General features: G+C 36.4%; 1 protein-coding gene across 8 annotated transcripts in view; it reads right to left on the bottom strand.

Moving 5' to 3' along the window:
- Positions 1 to 25,193, bottom strand: part of SFSWAP (splicing factor SWAP) — a 51,816-nt gene that overhangs the window by 21,077 nt on the left and 5,546 nt on the right. For all 8 annotated transcript variants that reach the window (XM_063351613.1, XM_063351614.1, XM_063351615.1 and 5 more), the window contains 10 exons: positions 23,775 to 23,860; positions 19,743 to 19,968; positions 19,169 to 19,284; positions 18,141 to 18,276; positions 15,206 to 15,443; positions 14,744 to 14,875; positions 14,247 to 14,340; positions 11,737 to 11,914; positions 6,841 to 7,074; positions 5,063 to 5,253 (listed from right to left, as the gene is read on the bottom strand). In XM_063351613.1, the coding sequence (XP_063207683.1) occupies positions 5,063 to 5,253; positions 6,841 to 7,074; positions 11,737 to 11,914; positions 14,247 to 14,340; positions 14,744 to 14,875; positions 15,206 to 15,443; positions 18,141 to 18,276; positions 19,169 to 19,284; positions 19,743 to 19,968; positions 23,775 to 23,860 (1,631 nt within the window). The remainder of the gene's footprint in view (positions 1 to 5,062; positions 5,254 to 6,840; positions 7,075 to 11,736; positions 11,915 to 14,246; positions 14,341 to 14,743; positions 14,876 to 15,205; positions 15,444 to 18,140; positions 18,277 to 19,168; positions 19,285 to 19,742; positions 19,969 to 23,774; positions 23,861 to 25,193) is intronic.

The following is a 25,193-nucleotide window of genomic DNA, read 5'->3' as shown; positions in this document are numbered from 1 at the left end:
TGAAACACCTTACTTTATTTGTTTAAAAATAAAAAAGCACTTCAATGCAGCGCTCCAGATAACCCGGCGTACTCCAGCTCTGCACATCTCGAAGAACCGCAGCAGTTAAAACTTACTGTAGGCCAGGGAGCCCACGTTCATTGCAGAATAATCGCAACTTCTCTGTACTGAGACACGACCGACAGGTGTGTTGGTTGGCATGATCTTCTTGTTACAGAAGTGCCTATGTGAATTATATACGTAGACACAAGAAGATACCCAGCTGCTGTTTACCCATGTCCTGAAAAAGGGCACAGACTTCGCTAGCTACAAGGTTACTGGAACTGATCAGTTTTGGAAACTGAGCTAAGCTACGTGTTTCGCAAGTACTGGTTCGAGGAAATACTATGCGTAACTGTACTGTTGTAACACATGCAAGCATCGTGAGGAGCCATTTGTGAAAAACTGTGCTGCTTTAATGCTCAAGCTCATTTTTCAGCGTTTTGTTCCTCTTGCTTGATTTCACTTTAAGGAAAAACAAGAAACCATATAAAAGAAATAATTCAGCTTTGGAAAAAATACATCCGACTATTTTTATGATTCAACTGAAGCCAAAAAACCCCAACTTTACAAGCATTATGTTCTGTGGTATCGACTGTCCTTTACATGCAGTTAGTGGAATCAATTTTGTTCAAAGGTATAACGTGTACTTAGCACCAGCATTTCTTTCAAGAAATGCTAGGAATCCGAAAAATCTGACAGAGATCAAAAAAGCTTTGCTCGTTTAATGTGTTTCTACACACTGTGATAAACAGGTTTTCAGCACAAATGTACACTGTGTATACACATAAACAGCATTACCAGTTTTTATGCAGTTAGTAGGCAGGGGCAGTCTCATTACACCTCTCACAGACATTCTCAACTCCTCTTTATTATACATCTCAGTCATTACTCCATTTTTTGAGACACATTTTAAGCTACAAAAGTCATTCCACTACATTAACTCTATGGACCACTGCATATCAGTCTTTGTTTCCTGGCCTCCTCATTGGATGCTCCTTCCCCGAAAAAGGGAGATGAAATACGTTAAGCGACATTTTTGGTGGACTTAAATCTTTTATTTTATTTTTTCTTTGTTTTCTGAAATTTCCCCAACTAGTTCCATTGACCAAACCACAAAACTAATTTTACGTCTCTCTCTCTCATGACTTTTTAATATACTTTTAAAAGTTACAGCTGCTGTAGTTACTTTTTGAATCAGTCTTTCTAAATGCATGTGAAAAGCTTAAAACCCCCGCCCCGCACTACGTATTTCTTTATAAACTGATTTAGACATCATGATGCAGCTTGCTGGATTCTCAGTGTATATACAACAGAAGTTAACAAATCCACAACATGATTTCACTTATCTTTTCCCAATAAAATTTCTTGAATCAAATGGGCTGTTACAAATAGGCAAGCTAGGCAAGTAGAGCAAAAGACACATTACGCGTTGGAACACATGTAGATGGAAGCTTTTTCAAATATGGCAAATCGAAAGACAACAGCTTGAAAAAAATTAATGTTTCAAAATAAACTTCTATATGCAAAAATCTGTAGGCATATATCTATATAAACATACACAAGTGTGTCAATATGGAAACTACACTTAGGAGGAATACTATTTCCAATGAAATTATGGCATTTTAAACTGTTCATTAACACAGCACTACCATTCTCAATACAGAAGTCAATTTTATTTCAAAAAGCAAGGTCACATCAGCAACATTTAAATATATATTTGAAATTCTAAATAAACACCTTTATAAAGAAAGCATCTCCAAACCGTTTCTATAGGTAAGAAGCAGTAAAACTGGTTGCTTTAAAATTCTTAAATGTTTTTTTTTGTGTGTGAGAGAGAGATGCCTTCTCTGAAACTGTACGTATGTGGGAGAAGGAAAAAGAAGGTTTTAGCAAATAAGTTTACTAAGAAGTGGGATTAGGGATCACAAGTCAGCTGCTACTGAAGAGTTACCGGTTATTTCAGGCATTCTCTTAAAAGAAAAGTATCAAAAGAACCTTAGCTTAGAAATATCTATGTCCTTGAGAAATCCCCTTGAGAAGCAGGGCAGAACTGCAAGTCTGGGGAGTTTTGCATTGTCATTGTCTCTTTGCATTCACTCTTCGATATGTAACTGGAAAAAAGTACTGAACACTTGCACCAGTCAGGGACAATTTGTAGTACTCATTAGCAGTAGCAATGAGAATCCCAAGCAGAATGTCTTTTGGGATGCAGCCACACTCAATTCACGTATGTGCTACTCTATGCTGATTTGGATCACCTAAACTGCAAGTATGTCTCTTTCAATTGTCTATTCTCTTGAAAGTATTTTGAGGTGTAATCCATGATTTATTTGGAAAATATCAAGAACCAGGCAATTAATTACTTGTTAGGTACTGGAATTCTTTCTGTGTGAAAGGAAACATGGAAAGCCATGTTGTTCATTCTCGTAACCAGTCTGTCACAATCAATATCTGAAACATTCTGCAGTATCCACAGATGAAGTTTTGCTGGATTAGTCCAACCAAGAGTGATTTACTGGCTTTTCTGGAAGCAATAAAATTCCAAACCCAGGAAACTGAGGTCCTATTTCCCAACAACATTTGTATTTGCGGTGTGCACAGAAGGTCCGTCTGCTGCATGCATAGACAAACACAGAAATTCAGTCTGGCTTGTGAAGGATCCTGCAACAACGCCCCAAGCCACATAGATTTCTGACACTATTTAGATTAAGTTTCAGGAAACTACATAGTCTACACAAAATGCCATTCCTACTTTTTCCTCGCAGTTGCAGTGAAGACATAAGTCCAAGGTGACTTTGTTGAAAATGGATTTTGACAGTTTTTCTTCCATTAAGAAAAGAGATTGTCTGGACTTGTTGGAGGTGTCTGTACAGGTGCTGGAAACGCAGACTCCCCAGTCTTTTAGCAAGCATGCATCAGATCACACTGGACTGGGATGTGCTTATGATAAAATGATGCTTAGGCTGAATGAAAATGAGTGACGCTCCTGGAAGTAAAATTATCCCTTCTTAAGCTAGGACAAGCACTATGCTGGCAGAAAGAGAGAGTGGCTCAATGAAATAGCTGGAACAAGGGGAAAAGAAAAAAGAAAGAACAGAAACCAAGTAGGAAAACAGCCAGTTTCCTCTGTGGTTGAAGTTAAGCAATTAGGAACTGAAATGGAAAATATACGATGTAAATGGGAAAAGTGACTCTTCAGTAGAGAACACAGCTCTGCTGCCAAAATGCGCAGATGGAGAGAAAAGCTTCAGGACAGTGCTACGATGCATGAACAAATCAATACTTGAAGGATTTTCCTATATAATAAATTCAAATCCCTCACTTAGGCTTTTAAAACTATATTTATTGAAATCAGAAAGGTTTTATGTGAAACACATTATTTCTTCGGTATTTCAAACATCATTTTCTGTTTATCAGGAAAAAATGTGAATGTGTGGCTTTGATCAATACAGGTTTTCTTTTGGCCCAAGATTCCTCTTTAACCTTGCCTACTCAAAAATTCTAAGTCTTATAAAACTGATTTCTCAAGGTTTTACGCAAAAAGAGATTTTATTACAACTACTCATCAATGGACTGACTAGTAGTAGTTCTGCTTGCTGCAGAAGATAATGCCAACTAACCGATCAGCAGTTACTTCTGCATGATAAATCCTCTTTTTCCTCTTTGTGATAAGGAGGATGATGTGATGATGATATTAAGTCATCATCAATATCCAGGTTACTCTTAGTTTTGGCCTAAGAGTGCAATATCACGACGACCTACTCAAAACAGAGCTTCTGAAAGCCCTCAAACTGATATTATCCTAGTATCATCTACTGCGATTGACTATCCAAACAATGACAACGAGCGCAAACAGACAAGAGAATTACAAGGCAGAGGAAAGATGGAAAGCAGTCTGCCTCAGCCACATGAGTATTTCCTAGTAGCTTTCTAGAAATAAGCAGAGGGTTTGAATTTGTAACACAACCATCAAAAATTGTTCTTTGAAAGAAGTGCAGGAATACTAACACTCCAAATTGATTTGCTACAGAAAGATACTTGCTTCTACTCTCCAAAACAAGAAGTTTTGATGAACAAACCCTGTGGATTACATCATTTCATGATCAAGTAGGCACAGGCAGTGTGCCTACATTCGGTTCCCTGGAAGACAGCTAGGAGAATAATTAGCCCTGCCAATTATTTCACTGTCAGTTTTTTTGTTTAGACTCCTCATTGACTACGTCCAGTGAATAACGTGCATACATATATTTGTTTGAAGTTTGTGCCACTATCTGTAAATTTAGCTTTATTTTTAAAATCATATCCTTATAATAAAAAAAGCATTTTATAACTCACATACTAAGTTTGGGCCTGAAAGAGAGAAAAACATCCTAGCATTCTAAGCTTTTAAGAAGTTTACAGGAAATACTCAACTAACACAAAGATGATCAAGAGCAACCATTATTTAGCCCAGTTTTCTCCCACCTATGTATTCGTTTTCTTGATTAAGGATGTCCCAACTAGAAACCTTGAATCACATAGATCAGTTCACTACCTATTCATCTCAGTTCCATGTCAGTTAAATTAATAAAAATCAAACAACAAAACCCAGCAGAACAGGTGAAAAATAAGTCTTAAAGTAAGCTCAGTTGCCTGTGAATCATTTCTGAACCTGAAGATGTCTACTCATATCAAAATACACGTTAAATAAGTAAACATCACAACAGATATCCAAATACTCTTGAAAGGTAAGCACTCTAATTCAGGGACTGCGAGTACAGAGTTTAACTTGCAAGCTCATTTTCCTTTCTGTAACTGGCTAACTGACCTCTGAATTATGCATCATGTTTCCCTATTAGTTCTTTAATGACAGACACATGTAAGATAACCGAAAAAGATTAAGTGTTTAAAATTCAAATCTCTCTCCATTTATAAAAGCTTCCATCTCTTCAGTCAACTTCATAACATACTGTCAGATTCACACTCTATAGATAAGTTTTCTGCTAGCTTTATGGTGAAGAGAAATTTATTTCCTGCTTACCTCGTTATTGAAGGAACTCTCTTCAATTTTCTCAGTTTCTGCCTCTGCCAGAGGGTTTTTCAGGGTCTGCAAGAACAGTGCTGCTTTCCTTTTGCGTTCTGCTTGTAGCTGCTTTTCTTTTGATTCTTTGGAGGCCTGTGCAAGCTTCTCTCTTGCTGCAGCTGCTAATCTATCCTCTAGTTTCTGCTTTGCTGAGAAAGACAATTAAGCATAAAGTTTAGCGTGAGTCACCTTGGGGAACTTAGGTTTCCTTGAAACACACACACACTCCCCAACAGAAGCAACCAAGCAGCCCTTGCAACCATTCCCAAACCTTTCTAACGCATCCGTTCAAAGACATAATAAAGACATATCAGCTTGAAATTATGAAATTCCAAGCATCTTAATTCACAGATATATCATTTGTTTGATAAAAAGCGGTACAGGTGAAGTAAAAATTTTTAAGCTTAAAGAAAATGACATGAAAATACAACCCTGAAAATTCAGGACACTTGACATTTTCTATTCACAAAAGCTATCTAAAAAAGTAGCTTGGTAAATTCAGAAGGTTTTTCTTGTACTTGTTAAAGCGATTCAAACTCTCCATTTTGCTCTTTCCACAGATCTGATCTTTACCTTGTATTTTCCAGCCCTACTTACATGTTAAAATGTTTACACAAAGGCCTGCTCCAGAAATTTTCAGGAACTTTTTTGCCATTGTTAGAACCACCAGTTGTTGTTATGTGATTACAGAAAGAGAACAAGCCAATTTATTTAACTGTGTACTTAATGGATATTTTGTCTAACCTTTTTCATATTACATTTCCACTTTCATGTTCTGTGCATGTACAAGATGACTGGATTTTTTTGTTCAGTTGCACAGTTTTTCCAACACACAACTTTTTCCAAACATGTTCTACACTTAGTTTTTATTATCATACAAAATATTTCATATTTGAGATATATATATATATATATAATATATATATATATATATATATATATATATATATATATATATATATATAACCATTGCATACCCTGTGCTACTCAAGTTTTGAAAGGAACTGCTACTTAGGAGCAAAAAAACATTTTGAAAATGAAAAATTAAATTCCTGTGGCATGCTCACAGTTGTAAGAGTAATATTCAGTTTTTAAGCTGGTAAACACTGACAGCATCTCCACTTTATTAAACAATCCCTGCTGTGAAACAGCCTTGGGGAGGAATGGGGGAAATATGATCCCTTTAAAAGATCATTTAATTCAAATTCACAGAGCGTACCCTTCTGCCCTTACATACACATGCCCTTACACACAGTAACAGGAAAAACCCAAAGACAGACTTAATGGCATTGCATTATAAGAGTAACAAAACATCAACAAGGTGATATTAGTCTATATGGGAGTGTTATATAACTGAAAAATAGCTTGAAATATTTCCTTGTCCTCTGAAGAAAATGAGAAACAGACATGCCTTTTTCTGGGCTCTGCTAATCTGGAAACTAGAATTTTAGTGTTTTACTCGGAGGTTATAATGGAAAAAAAAATAATTCAGAAAGATCACGCATTAAGTCAAAGTACTCAACTCCAGTGTGTTACAAGTTTGATTTTAGGTGAGCAACCAATGAAGATTTCATTCTTAACAATAAGTAGGAAGCTGTGGGAAAAGAATTCTGATTCCTGTTAACATGACATAGTGAAGATTCAAAATACCTAAAACGCCAAACTTATTCACATGACAATTTTGTAGTTTGCCTAAAGGACTTTCATTTTTTTTTTTTCAGTGTAACATGGGATACCTTGTTTAGCTTCCAATTCCTCCTGTGTAAGTTGGGGTTTCTTCTCTTCAGCAGCAGTACAAGGAGTGGTAACAGCTGGAGTATGGTTTGAAGAACTGTTAGCATTCTCTTGGCCTTCCTTACCCTCTTCTTCCTCCTCATCACTGTCATCATCTAATTTAACACGGTTTTTCTCCAAAGGAAGAAGGTCATTTTCTTTGGCCTTGATCGCAAAGCTTATTGGAGCAAATGATGCTGTGAATGAATGGGTTAGATTTTACACATCATTAGAGTACAGTAGAAAGCAGGTTGAATTTCTTGACTTTACCCATCTCTCATGCAGACTACAACATGAAAAGAAGAAACTTGTTTCATCCTTACATTATGCTAATTATTTTGGGGGAAAGGACAACACAATCTTTTGTGAGATCTTACAGTAGGCATCTGCTACCGGCCTCCAAACCAAGACAAAAAAGCCAATGAAGCAATATTTGGGTCACTTAAGCAAGCTTTGGGTCAACAGAACCTGGTTCTTATGGGTCACTTCAACTACCCAGACATTTACTGGAAGAACAATACAGCAGCTCACATGCTATCCATCAAGTTCCTGGAAAGCACAGAGGACTGCTTGCTCATACAAGTGTTAGATGTGCCAACCAGGAACAAGACACTGCTGGACTTGTTACTCACAAACCAAGAAAACCTGCTGTGTAGTAGCTCAGTTAGCCATAGCCTTGGCTGACAATACTGTGGAGTTTGGGATCCTGCTGAGCACCCGGAATGGCTAGTACAAAAGACAAAGGTTTTTAGATTTTAGAAGAGCAAACTTCAGCTTCCTCAGAGCTCAGCTGGGAGGGATTCCATGGGAAGCTTCCACGGAGGATAAAGGAGCTAGCGAGTGCAGGAGTTTTTCAAGAATGCTCTGCTGGAAGCACAAAAACAGTTCATCCTCTTTAAAGATAAGAGAGGTAAGGAGAGCAAGAGACCCCTTGGCCTAACTGCAAGCTTCCGAGTCTGCTCAAAACCAAAAGAGAAGGGTGCCAGAGATGGAAAAGTGGACGAATACCCATTGAGAACTATAAGGGTATTGCCAGGGCACGCAGAGATGCAGTTAGAAAAGCAAAAGCTCAGCTCCAATTCAAATTGGCCAAAGATGTCAAAAACTACAAGAAAGGGTTCTTCAGGTACATAAACAACAAGCAGAAAGAAAATATTAGCCTGCTGTAAAACAGGAGAGGTGAATTAGTCACCAACAATGCTGAAAAGGCAGAGGTTCTCAAAACTTTCATCACCTCTGTCTTTACCAGCACTGTTGGGCTCCAGGCGCTGGGAACAGCAATCCAGGTAGACACAAACACAGACCCCACCATTAGCAAAGGAGGAGTTGGTGTGCGAACTATTACAGGAGTCTGACCCCTACAAATTGATGGGCCCTGACAATATCCACTCAAGGGTGTTAAGAGAGTTGGTTCATGTCATTATGAGGCCACCCTCCATAATCTTTGAGAAGTCATGGAGATCAAGGGGTGTCCCAGAAGACTTGGAGAAAAGCTAATGCCACCCCCACCTACAAGAAGGGCTTAAAGGAAGATCCAGGAAATTATAGGCCCATCAGTCTTACTTCAGTCCCTGGGAAAGTTACAGAATGAATCCCCCTGGGGGCTATCACAAATCAAATGAAGCACATGACTGGGAAAAGCCAGCATGAATTCACTAAAGACAAATCGTGCTTGACAAACCTGATCGCCTTCTATGACAAAGTAACCTGCTCGGTTAATGAGGGGCGCGTGGAGGACATTACCTACCTGGATTCCTGCAAGGCTTTTGACACGGTTTCCCACAGCCTCCTCCTGGAGAAACTGGTGTGTTACGGCCTAGCCAAGTGGTCTGTGTGGGGGGTGGGGAACTGGCTGACAGGCTGCACCTGGAGGGTCACGGTCAATAGCTCCTTTTCAAACCCGCAACCTGTCACAAGTGGGGGCCCCCAGTGATCAATACTGGGCCCAACACTGCTTAACATCTGAATGATGGGATCAGTGTACCCTGACAAAGTTTGCTGATGACACCAAACTGAGTGTGGAAGTGGACACTTTGGAAGAGAGGGCCACCCTGCAGGAACACCAGGCTTACAAGAACCTTATGAAGTTCAACAAAGACAAGCGTAAAGTCTTGCACCTGGGAAAACATAATCCAAGAGTGTAGCACAAGCCGGCATCTACTTTCCAGTATTCGAGTACTGAAAGAGTGCCTACAAAGAAGATGGAAACTCCTGTTCTACAAGGACTTTTAGAAGGAAAAGACAAGGGGTAATGGGTAGAACTTACTCCTGGGAAGATTCCAATTGGACACAAGGAGGAAAGTTTTCTACAACGACAACTATCAGCCATTGGAATAATCTCTTCCAGGGAAATGGTGGTTTCCCCAACATTGGACACTTTTAAGATCCAGCTGGACAGGGTGCTGGGGCATCTTGTCTAAACTGTAATTTTGCGCAGAAAGGTTGGACCAGATGATCCTTGAGGTCCCTTCCAACCTGGTAGTCTATGATTCTATGTTTTTTTTCTGTTTTTTTAAGTAAATGTTGGAAACTTCATGTCGAAGTCTTTCTAATACTTCAGTAGTAGCAGGGAAAAAGAAAGGTACTCAAAACCATCTCAGGAATTACATTTCCTGAGACGAGATAAATAATTTCATATTTTGTCCCAAATAAATTTTGGTTTCAGTACTACTTCTTTTCCCAAATGAACAATCTACTCTTTCAGGCTTAAGATGAAAAGACACTGTGCTCAGGCTCCTATCTGACACACTACAGTATGATATGGTCCCTTTATGTTTCCTTCACACTAAATCGATGGTTTGCACAACAAAAGCATTTGGCAGGCTCACAGAACAGTATTTAAAGACTTATTTCCATCTATATGAAAATTAATTACTTTGGGGAGTTAACAACACTTCATTACAGGAGACATAAAGGCAAAAGCTAAGGACTTCTCCCAAAATGCCTTAGCTAGTCTTGCTGTAGCAAGATTGGTGGTCAACTATTCCTTTCAAGCAGCCCCTACTACTCCAACACAAAAGGACAGCACTACACACTCATACCAGCACACTGAAAGGAAGAAGAATGCCTGTAAAAACCAGGGAATACAACAATAGAATGGAAATTGTGAATCACTTCAAGCTAGGTTGTATTAATGCATCTTCAAAAAATACTAAGGATAGTTAATATGTAACTATATTTAAGTCTGAACTAATCCTTTTGCCTCACAGAACTTTCCTTAGAATGTTTTTTGAGAACCATTTTCTGAAAAGAATACAGAATTTATGTCTAAACCATTTACACAAAATGCAGCTTCTAAGAATAAAGAATGGAATTTCTCACACATCTCAGGCAAAGCAACCTACTACCATATGGTCTGCTGCAATATTTGTCTTTCTCAGGATGTCTTTTGCATATATCCTATAAGATGTCAACTGAAATACAATAATTAAATTACAAACCAAGGTTTATAAAAGATAAGTTTTGCACCTTGTAATTCTGTGGTAAGGAAATAGGTTCAGAAATAAAGAACTCAAGAATTCCAAGAGAAGATCTATTACAATAGTGATTTTCCAACTTTTTCATATGACAAAACAAATCCTAAAATACTTCCTCAGAGGCAAAAGAAAAATCTAGTGCGGATGTTATATCTGTCTTACAGCCAACTACTGTATTTAGGTTACAAGAAAGTGGGATTTGTACCATATTAGAGGAAATGAAAATAAGTTTATAGGAATAAGATTCTCATGAAATGACTCACTGGTTACATTCCATAATCTAAATTTGAGCAGATTACTATTAATAAAACATGGGCTCCGGTTTGCCATTTATTAGTGACACAACAACAAGAAACAATATTTTCTGTTGTATATTACATTCTCTTAATAGGGCATCTTTGAAGATGGGGAAGATCACTCCTTCCCTGCGCAAGCTACTCAACCCGCCCAGAGAAGAAACTGCAGAGTATGGACAGCCAGACAACCATGGCAAAGACTCTGGAGCTTGCAGCATGTGGAGGGAAAGAAATTGCAGTGAGCAGGAAGAAAGAAGAATTCTAAGGGACCACAGGGAGAAGATAAACTTATCAGCAATTAAGAAAGCCACTGGAGTGGCAGGAAGGCAGTAACCATCCATGGGAACACAAGTCAAGAGTGTTTTTCCTGATTTTTTTTTTTTCAGGTGGCTTTCAGTTCTGATTAAAAGATTTAAGTTTTTCATTTTTACTGAAAAGAAGAAATTTAAGATATCTCTTCCCGGTAGGACCGGAAAACAGTTCTCAGGCATAAATAATCGTTTCTCCAACTCAGCACACTAACAGTGTGTTAGCTGACTTTCTTTGACTGGCTTCCAAGAGATCCTCCCATTTTGTCCCTCTGCTGCTACAACTGCAAGAGGAAAAACATTCCACTTACACGTGAAAAGGGTCTTTTTTACCAGCATAGCTAACATCCAACATGGGAAGACTAAGCAACTGAGTAATAAGCCTAGTGTACTTCCTCCGTATGAATGGTTTCAAGTAAGACTACTGCTTTTATTCAGAAGGAATAACTTTCTTGCACAGAGCTTGTAACTATCAAGTTTAAAATGACAAAAATAAGATTCTACTGGGGTCACTGATGAAAGCCTTCAACTTTGCACAAAACTGAAATAAAACAATTTATTCTGTCAGACCATAAATACCTGATAGTCTGGTAAGAAATAAATATGAAAGCAATCAAATTACTTATTTCAGTTCTTTTTTGATGCTTCCAGTGACAATATTTTCTGCATGATGAAATTCTTTTCTCTACTTTCCCCCATCTCTCCCTCTGCCTTTTTTTTTTTCCCCGTAACTATAAGCCAACAAATATTTCCACGTCCAACAAATCACGCTAACATACCTTTCACCAATTTACCATCACTGACAGTTTTAGTAGGAGGAACATCTTTTTTAGTTCCTGGAACTCCCTTTGCACTTGGCTCAGCTGCATCTTCAGGTGCATGTTCATCTGCAAACTGAGTCTCACTTGGTGTGTCACCGGCAGTATCTGCTGGAACATCTTCAGATGAAGATACTCCCTTTTCAAAAGAAATGTGCAAGCTTACTAAGTGGATAGTTCATGAAAGAATTAATGCAGTGTCTGTGGTGCTGCAATTTTGCCAGCCATTTCAAAAATCACATTATCAGCTAATCACATAACAGCTGATTTTACATCAATAAGCACTCATGACCAAAAGTCTGCAAATAGTGCACTGCTTCACCTAAACCCACAGTCTGCAAAACCTACAGACCTACAGTAGAATGTGTTGCTATTTTACAGCAAAGAAAATGTTCTTCAGCTGGTACACTTTTGCCAACAACTTTTTTAAAAATTATGTTTTTAAAATTAGACCCTGAAATCATATACTTTTTTCCAAAGTACATTATTTTAGGTCTTGATCTCCAGGGTCCAGGACAAAGTCCTTTAAAGTTAATTCACAGCAACAGAATGAAAGCTTATGACATTTTTTCCTAATGTACAATTGCATGACACCTTCTTTACAAAATCAAGTTTTACAGGGATCAACATATATTAACATGTTTGATTTGTTGCAACATTTTACTGAAGAACATTGGGCCTATCGATGTTTTTGTGGCATTAGACTGATACAGTAGAAATGTGCTGAGATTTCAAAAAAAAAAAAAGAATTACTGGTTCTACTATTACATGACTGAATCATTCAAGACAGCCTCTAAACTCACAGTATAAAAATTTTAAGATGGATATTGAAGAACATTAAAAATATTTACATGGGGAGTCAGGCGATGACATTAGCTAATGTAACATTTAAATGAGCCTCTCTCAGTAAATAGGTTGGTTGCTTTCCACTGGCTGCTGTTAAGTATACTTGATGTTGAAATACCAGGTATTGAAGAGATCCTTTCATTGCTCCCTGCAGCCATTCCCTGACCAACAGAACTAATTTCTGAAAATCCTCGAAGGGGAAAAACACAAGGAAATCAAGGACTTCATCCTGTATTTACTGAAACCAGTAGTACAATTTCTTATTAACTTTAATGGCCAAAAGGAGAACAATCAATTGCATTAGTTGCCTATATGTACATTACTAAAGCATAAAGATAATATTGAAATCATTATTCTAAAAAATTAAAGAGAATGGCATTATCTACAAAACCATGCAGTAGGAAAGAAAATATGCGTTGCTACACATGACCTCAAGGGACTTAAACCAGTTTCTGCTTGCTTCTTAGCTGTACTCATCTGAATACTTAAAAATGAATCCTTTATTATTACACTTTGGTTAGTGTACAGTTTCCCCCCAAAATAAATGTTAACAAGTCCTTATTAATTATTTAAGTATTATGAATTCAATCCACTGGTTTGCAAATAAGAAATTCTAGAATAATATTCAGCATTGTGGTACAGGGTAATTTTGCATGTAATTTATCAACCGAATAAGATCATATTTACCACATCTTATCTTTAAAAACAGTGTTTTCAAAACATTTTTCACTATTAAAGCAAAATATTAGACACAAGTTTTTCAAACAGCAACTAGTATTGAATTTCTTCATTTTCCACAAAGCGATTTTGAGGAGTTTACCCACAGGCCTACCTTCTTCAGTTTAAGGCTCGCCAATCTAAGCCTTGAGATGACAAATGACATAGGGCCTAAAAAAAAAATAGCTCTTTCCGATGAAAAGTTAACATCAGATAATGTATTTCTGATACTATTTGCAATTTTCTTTTCAGTAAGAGAACAATCTAATGAAATTAGCTAACATGAGAATACTTAAAAACAAGGATGCCAAGTCTGGGTATCATCTTGTAATAACATGGACTAGAAGAAGCAAAGCAAGTAGGAAACCTATGTGAGATTTTGAAGCTCCAATATTGTTTCAGTCAGTCATGACAGGACTCTTCTTTAACAAAACCTCTCTCAGAAAAAAGCACATGAGAAAAGTAGTTTAGCTACTGTGCTACTGTTCTACAAAGAACCTGAGGCATACGAGAAGGTACGGTTGTTAAAATGCTATACCTTACCTTTCTGATAACAGAACACTAATCCCAATCCTACAAAGCTCGAAACGTCCACAAAGCATATATTCCCTTTTATAGAAGTTGAAAGATTTTCAGGTGGCGATTTTATATTGCAACCACACTGAGTGGCTGCTTATGCCAAAAAACAAGAACTAAACACCACACCACCTCACATATCCTTATTTAAATACGATGCAAAACTAAAAAGCAAGAAAAAAAAATAAAGCATTCACATCCTTTGCTCAAGAATTTCTCCATAATTCAGAGAGATCCATTTTTAAAATGTCTCATGGTAGCACAACAGATAAGCAAGTCTTTTTCTCATTACAATGCATTTTTAATATACGTATGTACAAACACACACATACCTGACAGTTGTCATTGCTCTCTTTCTGAAGAAAGAACTGTTTTTTAAATTCATAATAAGCATTATACTGGTGCCATGGTTGCAGGAACTCAAACCTGTTAAAAGAAAACTGAGTATGTGAAAATGCACATGAACATAGTAAATACCAACAACCCTTTGCCATCTAATTTTCTCTAGCAGATGGAATGCTATTTAATGTTTGGAAAAAAACTGTAAACTATGCTTTAACTTCCAGAGGATATACATTCTGAGCATACTTTCTAGAGACGTTTTTGTTAGGTTGGTTGTTTTGGGGCAATAATGCTTTGGCATTATTTGCATCGTTATCAATGTTGGTTGATTTGGGCAATAATGCTTTTGCAGTACCTTTAAGTAGGTCCCTGAATTTCAATTAGAATGACAGTACATCTCTTCTTGAGACCGGCATGTCCTGGTAATACATTTTAAAATGAAAACCTCAACTTTTACAATAGAAGTTAAAATAACATTTTCTCTTACCTGAGATCATTCTTGGCACGAACACTGGTTTCAAATTTTATCCCATTCCTAGCAACATACTCAGCTAGCTTATCAATAACAGGTTGAATATCTGGGGGTGGAGGTATAATGGCAACCACTGGAGCAATTGTGCTGAAAACATCAAAAGTACATAGTTCTTATAAATAGAACATAAATATCTTTCAGACTCATTTTTAATAAAAGACACTACATAGAGGCTTGCTCTCTGGGTTCATTATGCAGTTAAAATAGCTTGATTTTTCCATCATGCAAAAACTTCATAGTAACTGAGTAACAATAACCACGTACAATATCAAAGATCAAAGCGGAGGTAATCAAAGCTGTATAAACACTGGCAAATGTTACGGAGGAATCATCTACAATAGAACCCTTACTAAATATTTCATCTTGAAATGCAGGAAAGAGACCTCTCCACCCAACAAGCAAATGTGTACGTGGTACCTTGTAGACGTTGTGGTAGAAGTCAACCCACTGCTGCTCTCAGTTGTGTCTGGGGGAGGTGGAGGTGTAGTACCAGGGGGTGGAGGTACCGTTGCTACCCCTGTAGTGCTTGATACAGTCACCCCTGCAGGCAACGCATTGTAGTAGGTGGCAACATCTATTCCTGGAGGTGGAGGCGCAAGGCAATAGGTTCCATCAGGTAGCATATAGTAACTATAATACATGGCTGCCACAGTTGCTATAAAAAAAAACCAAAACATATTTAAGAACAATATTTTAATTAGAAGAAAAACACCCAATTAAAACAAAACTCCACAACATTATTGCATTGTACAAACACACTGAAAATCCAGATTTACACAACACACTAAGAAATGCTATCTAATTTCTAGTGGGGAAAAAAAAACAACCCAAAGAAAAAAAGAACGCTCATATTAATGCACTTAGGATGAATAAGAAATATGTAGGTTAAGATACAGAATCAGAACATACTGAAGGTCAGCTGGAAGCCAAGTAGGTATGAATAAACCAGTGAACCAGAGAAGCCTATTAAAAAATGACCTAATATGAAATTATTCTTCCTAACCTAATTCACCTCTGGTGGTTTAACTCAGTTAAAACTATGTATGCATTAAGAAAGAAATGCGTATATATTCAAAACTAACATCGAGAAATTAAACCACCAGTATCGCGCTCTCTCTCTCTCTATATATATATATATTAAACCATGTATTGCTATATATAGACACAGGCTCACTTACTGAAACCTCCAAAAGTAGACAGGTTTTGCAATTTAATGCCAATACAATGAACAACCAATTTGAGCAAGTTTTCCACATTAGAGGCCTCTCTGACTCTAAATATTTATTTCTTGAGAGTGCAAAGGCTTATGGCTTGCTTGCTTTCTTCAAGGACAACATTTTATAATGCTTTAATTAACTTAACACTTTTAAATGGCAGCTACTTGTTGTAAATCTAAAGATTCTCTGCAGAAAGACATATAAAGAGAAAGCATTCAGGTAAAATATTTCAAAAGATTTACAGTAAGAGTTTACATTTCTGGAGGTAAAGTTTAATCAATTACAATGAATTATCCTATTAAAAGTTTCATAAACATTCCTGTGTGGCAGAATTTACTTTTTTCAAAGAATAAGTAATCTATTAGGAGAGCAGAATAAAGATCTGTTAAGTTTTACAGGTAGGGAGAGAAGTTGCAAACCTCACTTGCATTGCTACTAAATTATAACCTCCCAGTTTGCATCCTGTACTTTCAGATTCAAGCCTGGCATGAAAGCCACCAGAAACTGACGAGCATTATTCTACAGAGATACTTATTCCGATTTTAGTCTTTCTTGAAAGAACGAGTAATTTTCGATTTGTTCACAGAAATCTTATTTCAGTTTTATTAAGGTTCTCTTAAGGCAGAGTTTTAAATAAAAATTACTTCCATGTATATTCCTCTCCATATAATACACTCTGTCAACGCCTGTAATCATCTGGGGTATTCTGAACTTATAATGCATCAAAATTAGCTTAGATCATTATGGTGATACTTATTTGCAACAACATTACCAAAAACCCAAGAAATCCATCAGCACCACCCCTTTGAAGTAACACTACTCATTACCTATAAATTTATATCATCATGAAACCCTACTGTAACAAAGGCTGCAATATAAATTTTCTTGTATCTCAGTAGTATCAACTGATAAGTCCCATAAACGAAAGGATAAGTTACATTTCTATATTTAAGGAACCAAGGACTTTCAGAATTCTGAAAAGAATTAAAGGCACATAAATCCAATTAAGTCTGACTTCACCTTTTTGAGTATCAGAGTTTACAAAACTTGTAGGAGTTTTATATAAGGCCTGAATTAAGGAGCTTCAAAGATAACGGAAACCAGACACATTCAGAGGAGTTAAGATAATGTTGCTAAAAATTTCATAGCAAAGTTAATTCTTGAAAGAGGTTATATTTATATTTATTGGAAATGGTTCAAGAAAAATCTAAGATCAAAGATTTAGTAATAATATGGAAATAGGAGAAAGTCTTGGTATCTCAGCATCAGGCATGGGAAAAAAGCATTTGAACACACAACCTTCCACAATGCTCACTTATAATTTAAATATATCATTGCTTTTGTTGTTCTTTTTAGAAAAAAAAAACCCAAAAGAGAATTAAGAATGGCCTCTTGTAGCTATGGAACTTAAAAGTTACTACTCCCTCTCAGATATTGCAATGAGAAATATAATTTAAAAGATCAATTTTTAATTTTCAATCTTGCATATTCCTGGATTTTATTTTCTACATTCTACTGCACCACTGCAGAGAATAAAAGGTTAAATAATGAAAAATTATAGGAATTGACTGTATAATAAAAGACTTACTTATTTACTGTAAAACTACTTCCAACTTTAGAACACAATACTCTACTAAAACCTATTTTTATCACTTCAGTGTGATCTTACACAATTTTACCTTTGCAGCTTTTTCTTAGTGCTAGACACTTTAGTAAAACTGTTCAAAGCGGATTTATCATCTGCATTTTGCTAATATAGTAAGCTTTTTTTAATGGGAATCTCATGAATTGCTTTATAGGACAGTTTTATGTTCAACAGTGAAGGCATTCATTAGTAGAAACCAACGGAAGTTATAAAAAACCAAAACATTAAGGGTGCTGTGCTAACCATACTCAGAGAGTGGAGACTTGGCCTCAGGCCTGTCCACCCCCCCACCCCATTTCTGTTTTTCCTAAGCAGCTAAAAATTCAACAGCTATTCAGTGGAAGAATGCACCTTCAAAGATTCAGGAGATTGAAAAAGAATAAATATCAGTTATGAATGATCAAATATGAAGCTAACATTTTCTTCCCACCAGCATCCACATACAATTCATCAAGACACACCACCAGCTGCCTAATCACAATGCACTTACAATCAGAAGAATATTCTGCTTGCGATGTCTGTACAGCTGCCCCATCTGTTGACTGTGGTGTAGATGAGTTATTATCTGACTGCGCTTTGCGCACCAGTGCTGCAAGTGGATGATCAGGGTCTACTACCTTCAAAGGCTGAAAAAATTTTAAGAATAGAAAAAAAGATTACAATTTGAAGTACATATTTAAAGCATGATAGCATCATCAACCTAATTTGGAAAGCAAATTTATCTAAGTTAAGAGACATCAATAATATTGTCCAAACACTGAAGTTACTGTTTTGTAGCTCTCGCATCAGAATCAAGTTCTTCTTTGAAAATGTGTGGAAAACAAAAAATACTTAATTTAACTTGAAGAGAAATCCATGACATGAAAAAAAAAAACAAACCCAAACTGGCAGAGGGGGTCGGGGGGAGGATATTACTCATCTACTGCCATAAGACGCAGAACCTGAATTGTCTAAATATCAACCAGCACCACTGTCATTCATCTGAAAGCCTCAAACGTGTACAATCATTTCATTCCCATTATTCCATCACTGATCAAACTCAGAAAAAAAATAACTAACACATCCAGCAAAATTTACATTTAACGAGTAGTACTAATTCTGCTGAAATATTATTTGCTGAAACCATTACTTCCTGTCAACACTTTATCTACTAAAATCTAAAAAGGAACACTCCCTCCCAGCTTATATACAGAAGGCATTAAGTATCTTAATCTTTTTCAGCTTTGGTATAGGTTCTGTGGGATAAATCCTTGAGTGATGCCCTCAATACCAGAGGACATCAAAAATAGAAATTTAATTCCTTAGAAATGGAAAAATAACAATTCGTGTACTAGAGAAAAGGTAACTTGAAAGTTTACCAATGCAGACTTAAATTACTGAGACACAGTCTGGGGAAAAAGCAAATAAAAGTCTTTGTTAACAAAATATCGTAACACCTGCACATTAGAATTTTTCTGCCCATGAATCAGATGTTTTGCAAGGTAAAAAGTAATCTGTAATTTTAATAGGGTCAAGTACCTTCATGAGCTCTTCAAGTCTACTGCATTTTTTAGATGCAAAAAGACTTGGATGCAGATAATTTCCATCATCGTCGTCGTCGTCATCATCATCTTCCTCAGATTTGACTCTCGAATCTAAACAAAAGCAATGTCTGAATTTTATTTAGGTTTGCTATGGATTTGTATTGGGAGAGAAAGAGGGTAGAGGACAAGCATGCATTCTTAAGAAATCAGTTTTCATAAACCTGCATATTCTAAAAACCATAGATACACGAAGATATTGCTAACCATCAATAAAACTAAAACCTAAGTGCATGGACCAACTTTCTGTTGGACTAGAGCTATACAAATGTTTCTGAAAATTTCAATATCATAGCAGCTCTTCTATCTGAGAGTTACCATAACAATATTTTCTTTCAAGAATCTCCTCCAATTTAAGCAAAATTTTGAATCATCACATCAATCTCCATTGCAGGATAACAGTATTGCCATTACAACACACCAAAAATATGTGGCTATTTTGCCAAAAAAGACCAGTGGATGTTTCAATGACTCACATCCTGAAGTCATCCATGCGATCAGCAACAACTTACGTTTTTTCTCGTCCGCTTTATTTTCAGAAGGAGCAGCGTATCGTCCCTCTTTCATAGCCTTCTGAATGAATTTGTAGTAGGGATTGAGGTAGTGATCAAATCGCAAGAAGTCAAACTGGGAGTTGCGTGCTTGCTTGGCTTTTAGCATAATCTCAAACTGTGCTCCCTGCTTGCAGACAAAGTTTGCGGTTCGTTCTATAATGGCATGCATTTTTGCTGTCGGTGGCTGTGGAAGTAAAATAACATATATTTGTATTTTCATAAGCAGCTTGTAAAGTGTGTTAGAACTCCAGTGGGAATCAGAAAGAACAGTAGTTCCCTGCCCCTATTCTCAGCTTTCGCTATCAACTCAGTTTCATAATCACTTTCAACTAGTGAAAGCATATCAGCACTCAAAAAAACCAAATCCAAGTCTTCCCTAGCTGCTCATTCATTTCCTTTTGCAAGATTCTCTCCTTCTATCAGCACAACTATTTTTGCTATTGCGAATCAAACTGAAGAGGGGAACAAATCCTGATTAAGTCTGATGTAGCAGAAAAATTCTTTTAAGACATTCCATAGCCATATAGACACTTCTGCTAGCACAAGACAGGAGACAGATGTGTTTCTTGACACAGCAGTGCCAACTTAAAACTGACCCTACCTTATAATACCTTAAGGTGCTCAATATGTACGGTCTTCTTCCCAACAGCTGTTCTTTATTCTGTTATCACTGAATGTGCAAATATTGTTCCCTAACTAGAAAAGCTTGTTAGTATGCAATTGCTTGGAAGGAACAAGACCAACATAAGAATTGCAACTCCTACGTTCTGTCACATTCCCGTAAAGAGTCATTGAACGCTATATTAATTTCCTTTTTTCTTTTAATGCTAAAGTTAAGCAGCATCTATGCATTTCCAGTCCTGAAATTCCATGTAAGGAGCACTGCCATACCAAACCCAACAAGTGAAAAGAACAAGAATGTAGTTAAAGAATGAATGAACTTCACCATTCACTGTCTTTAATTTCATACTCAGATAGCTCTGTTTTGTCTTGAGCTCAATAAGCTGTCTCTGTGCCTATAATGACCAAACGGTCACACTAATACTTTGTTTTAGCTTTACCCTTCTCTTGCTCCAGATACAGAAGCATGTTGCAAATCTCAGAAAATCTTTTTCAGCACACGAGATGGTGCTGCCCTATTTAGGGAAAAAAGTCTGAATGTGATCAAACAGAACATTTTTAGAAATTGTTTTGAGATGATTGGATCCTTTACTAGAGCAACACGTTCAGTATGGAAAAATAATTCGTTGTTTCAAGTTTTACTTGTCCCTCTAAAACACTACCAAAGATTACTTTAATTAGAGGCCACAAAGTTCTCAATGAACTGATAACATTTTGTGCATAGCCAATTTCAGTATTTAACCATACATCGAGTTTCTCTATTTCTGTGGTTCTTATGCAGAAATACAAAATACACTTAAGGCCAAGAGATTCATAATGGACTCGATGATCTTAAAGGTCCCTTCCAACCTCAACAATTCTATGATTCTATGATTCTATAAACAAAGCTGCAAATCAGCAAGGAAACTCAAAAAAGATTGTATCTGAAATTACTATCTGCTCTTGAATTTGAAACTGATGTCACTATAAGCTCTGGAAAGCAGGCATTATAACTATTAATATGCTTTTAATTGACTTCTAAGATTACTAACACCACTGATTTAAAAAACTTCCTAAACTTTACACAGTGAAAAACATTACATGACAAACAGAGATGCAGGTATCATAGACATGTTCTAGTTTGTTATTACATTTAATAAACAGTAAACACTTAAACTGATAACTGTTAAAACTTCTGAAAGTAAGAGCACTTGCCAGAGGAGAGAAAAAACCCTTCTGAAAAACACTCCAATGACCTAACTGCTATCCTCTAGTTAGATATTCTGTTACAATCTTTAATTAGTATTTTAATTAAGTGCTTTCCATGAGTGAGTCTCCCTTACCGCAAGTTAAGCAACTATTAACCAATCTTCAGTAAGCTCAGAAAATAATCTCAAGTCTTATGTTGCCTCTCAATATTCTCTTCTAGAGAAAAAAAAGTAATTTTCAATCTCTCCTCGTAAGTTTAAATGAGAACATCCTCTTACAGCTCACTTCCATAGCATCTCTGCACTTCTGAAAATGTACGGGTGAAGAGCAGTCATCTTTGCCCATAAACCTGACATAACAGTTTTAAGCAGTGGAAGACCTGCATCCTCAACATAACTCTTCTGGTTTAAGTTCCAGAATGACGTTACTGCTGCAGCTGGAGTTGTCATATGCTCAACATTCAACACCTCACCTCACCCCAAATAATTCAAAGTTTACAAGTGGCCTCCCCCCAGCCACGACCATCAACAAATGCCATGTCTTTTAACTTGAATGTTAATTAGCAGTAAACTCAGGAGAGACCTAGAACACCACTTTCTCATTTCCAAATCACTTGTGGATCGACATAATAGCAATGGAATTTATGATGTATTTCTCTCTCTATCACTCACTCTTTTGGTTTTTTAAATGGGGATAGGGTAGAGAGAGAAATATTTTTAAAATATGCCTAGAAAACCCCATCAATAATTCACCCAGCTTCTATCCTTCATAGCAACTGAATTAAAAAATTCCCAATCCAAGGTCAAATATACATTGTTTTCAGAGCTGCTCTCTAGACATTTTGGTTTGTTTTTTTAAAAATCAAGAACAAATATGCCCACACTTGCTTTCTGTTCATTTGACTATACTAGATTTCAATAGCTGACTGAGAAACTACTTCAGTAACCCCCACACTACATTCTGCAACTAACACATAAAACATACCTTAAGTTTCAGAACAAAATTCAAGCAAAGCAGCTACCCAAACCAGCACACATTCTCTCACCAGCAGTTACTTTCTGGGAACAGCACCCAAATGCTAAATAAGCAGCTTCTCACTGAGAACTCAACATTCTTATTCTAAGACTACAGTATAACTCATAATTTAAAGGCAATAATGTATAAAAATCTTCCCTGAACTCAGATGTAGGTTTGTAAGCACTTCACTAATGAAACGTATTATAAGATCGTAAAGAAGAGGAAGTAAAATTAGAACAAGTAAAGTTGCACATTAGATTTGTTAAATAGCTCTTATTTCATATAAAAAACAGAACAGGATAAAATTTTCAATTAAAAGCTAATGAAGTAGAAAAACACTCTTACATAAATACCCTGTGTTCACTATTATATTCTAACAGAGGGCTTTGAATCTTTACTGGCCAATGTTATCAAGTTGAGAAGGCAGCCCAAATATAAATTAACACTTTCATGACCATGGTACCGGAGGAAGAATATTATCTGATTTCCTAGTATCTTTTGGAAAATCAAAATAAATTGAAAATCTTCATGGTTACAACTGTACTCAAGCAGGCGATTGTTCAGCTCCCTTCAGGAAAGATACACAAGCTGCAATTAAGTTTACAGTTCACTACGTAGCAAATTCTGGTAACACCACTGAAGTAAAGAGCTTCTACATGCTAATACCTTCAAGTTATTTCGGAATTTGCTAGAAATGAACTCTTCCTTTTCTCCTTGAATAGGATAGTCTTAAACACAGCCTTTATATTTGATCACTTCCTACACTCTTCAGATTGGGGCTCAAGTAAAAAGAATCCAGAAAGAAATCCTCAATAGAAGCAACCTTTTTGTTTAATGGTCTTTTACATTTGGAATGTCAACCTCAATATCTCAGTCAGTTTCCATTCCAAGAACAACTGCCTTTCTTCTGCATTATCTAAAATAATATCACAAGTGATACTAACTGCACTTAACGTAAGCACTGCAATAATTTGTGTGAAAAAGAAGATCCAAGAGAGTTGATCGAACTCAAGAATTCAAGAAAGAACATTTGAAATTAAGCTACTATTTTAGAATAATTTAAAATGTACCACACTAAAGTTAATGGAAAAAAGAATCAGTAAAGCGCCATAAGCTCCTTGAAAATTGACAGAAATGTAGGTTGCATTAAATGTACACACATACCAGTTCCACATCAGAAGGTACGTTCAGTCCCGGAGGGGCAATAAAAGGTTCTTCATTTTCTTCTACATTTTCTGTCTGAGCTGTTTCTACAAGAAACGACAGAATAAAATAATATGGGAAAAACATGTCAAAGTACACAAATGTAAAAAAAAAATTATTAAAATTAAGTATATCTAAAAGGATGTGCAATCAAGGAATTTCTCAAATTAAAGTATAACCAGCATTTGCACTGAAGACATTTAAATACAGTTCCTCTCCCTGGTGTTATGTAGTATATTTATGATTGCATAAATTATGTCTTAATAGATGAATATGTCTTAATTAGGAAGAATAAAACCCTAAAAACTTTAGCCCTGACTACAGTGCTGAAGACAAAAAAGTCTCAAGTCAAACAGAAAACATTCATTTTCATGAATATTACCTTTTGTTTTTACAAGAAAACCCATGCAAAATTAAGGGGAACCATTGCCAGTGCACTGGGTGAATCCTTTCCTAACGACAACTACAGATATCCAACATCTCTAAAGCTGTTAAGACCCATACATCTGGTCTATCCTAATTCAGTTCCCTGTTAATCAACCATTTCAGCCTATGCAAACAAACCTAAGTATTTTCATCAGCTGTCTAACCCTAATGAAAGTTGTATGGGAATGCAATAGGGATGCTAAAATCCACTTTCATAATCTACAGAGATAAAACAGTAGTTGCCTTAAATAATTCATTAAAATAAATGTTGCCATTCATCTTTGAGTTCAGTCTAAAGTTGGTACGGTTCCTTTTGTACCAAGTTTAACATATCCAAATATTTAACAGATGTATCACATGAACTACTCATCTAAAACAGTTATTCTTTTATAAAGGACAATTTGTGTTACATTCTGTTATTTGGTATACCAGAAGCGTTCCTCTAAGAATATTTTGCTTTACAAATTTTTATAAAATTTGAAGTGGAAAGTTTACTTTTTAAAGTAACTTTTAGTATTATCTATTCTACTAGCTTTAAGAGAAAATGTATTACATTTTTATCCTAACAAATTAGATAGCACAAGCTGCATGAAAACGTGACTGTGGGAACTATGGACAGACAGCAGAACAGCCTAATCATGCATGAGATGTCACAGCAATTTCTGCTATTTCTCTTACCCATGCAAGAAAGAGAGTTAACATTTTCATTGCTGTCTGGTGGGTTGTTTGGGGTTTTGTTTGCGTTTGGTTTGGGTTTTTTTGTTTGTTTGTTTTGGTGGTTTTTTTAAGGAACTGAAACAGTTTAACTCCACAAAGGCACACAGAAATCTTAGCACCAAGGAAAGGAGGAAGAAGCAGCAGACAAAGCAGAATAGCACTGTTTCTTTTGACAGCAGCTTCAGCTAACTCTTTAGGTGTTCACAGAACTACAGCCTGTAATTCATATCTGCATCT

The sequence above is a fragment of the Chroicocephalus ridibundus genome, chromosome 13 (genome assembly GCF_963924245.1).
Source record: "Chroicocephalus ridibundus chromosome 13, bChrRid1.1, whole genome shotgun sequence".
NCBI lineage: Eukaryota > Metazoa > Chordata > Aves > Charadriiformes > Laridae > Chroicocephalus > Chroicocephalus ridibundus.
Note: the sequence above shows the minus strand (reverse complement) of the source record. Positions and strands in the feature narration are given on the sequence as shown.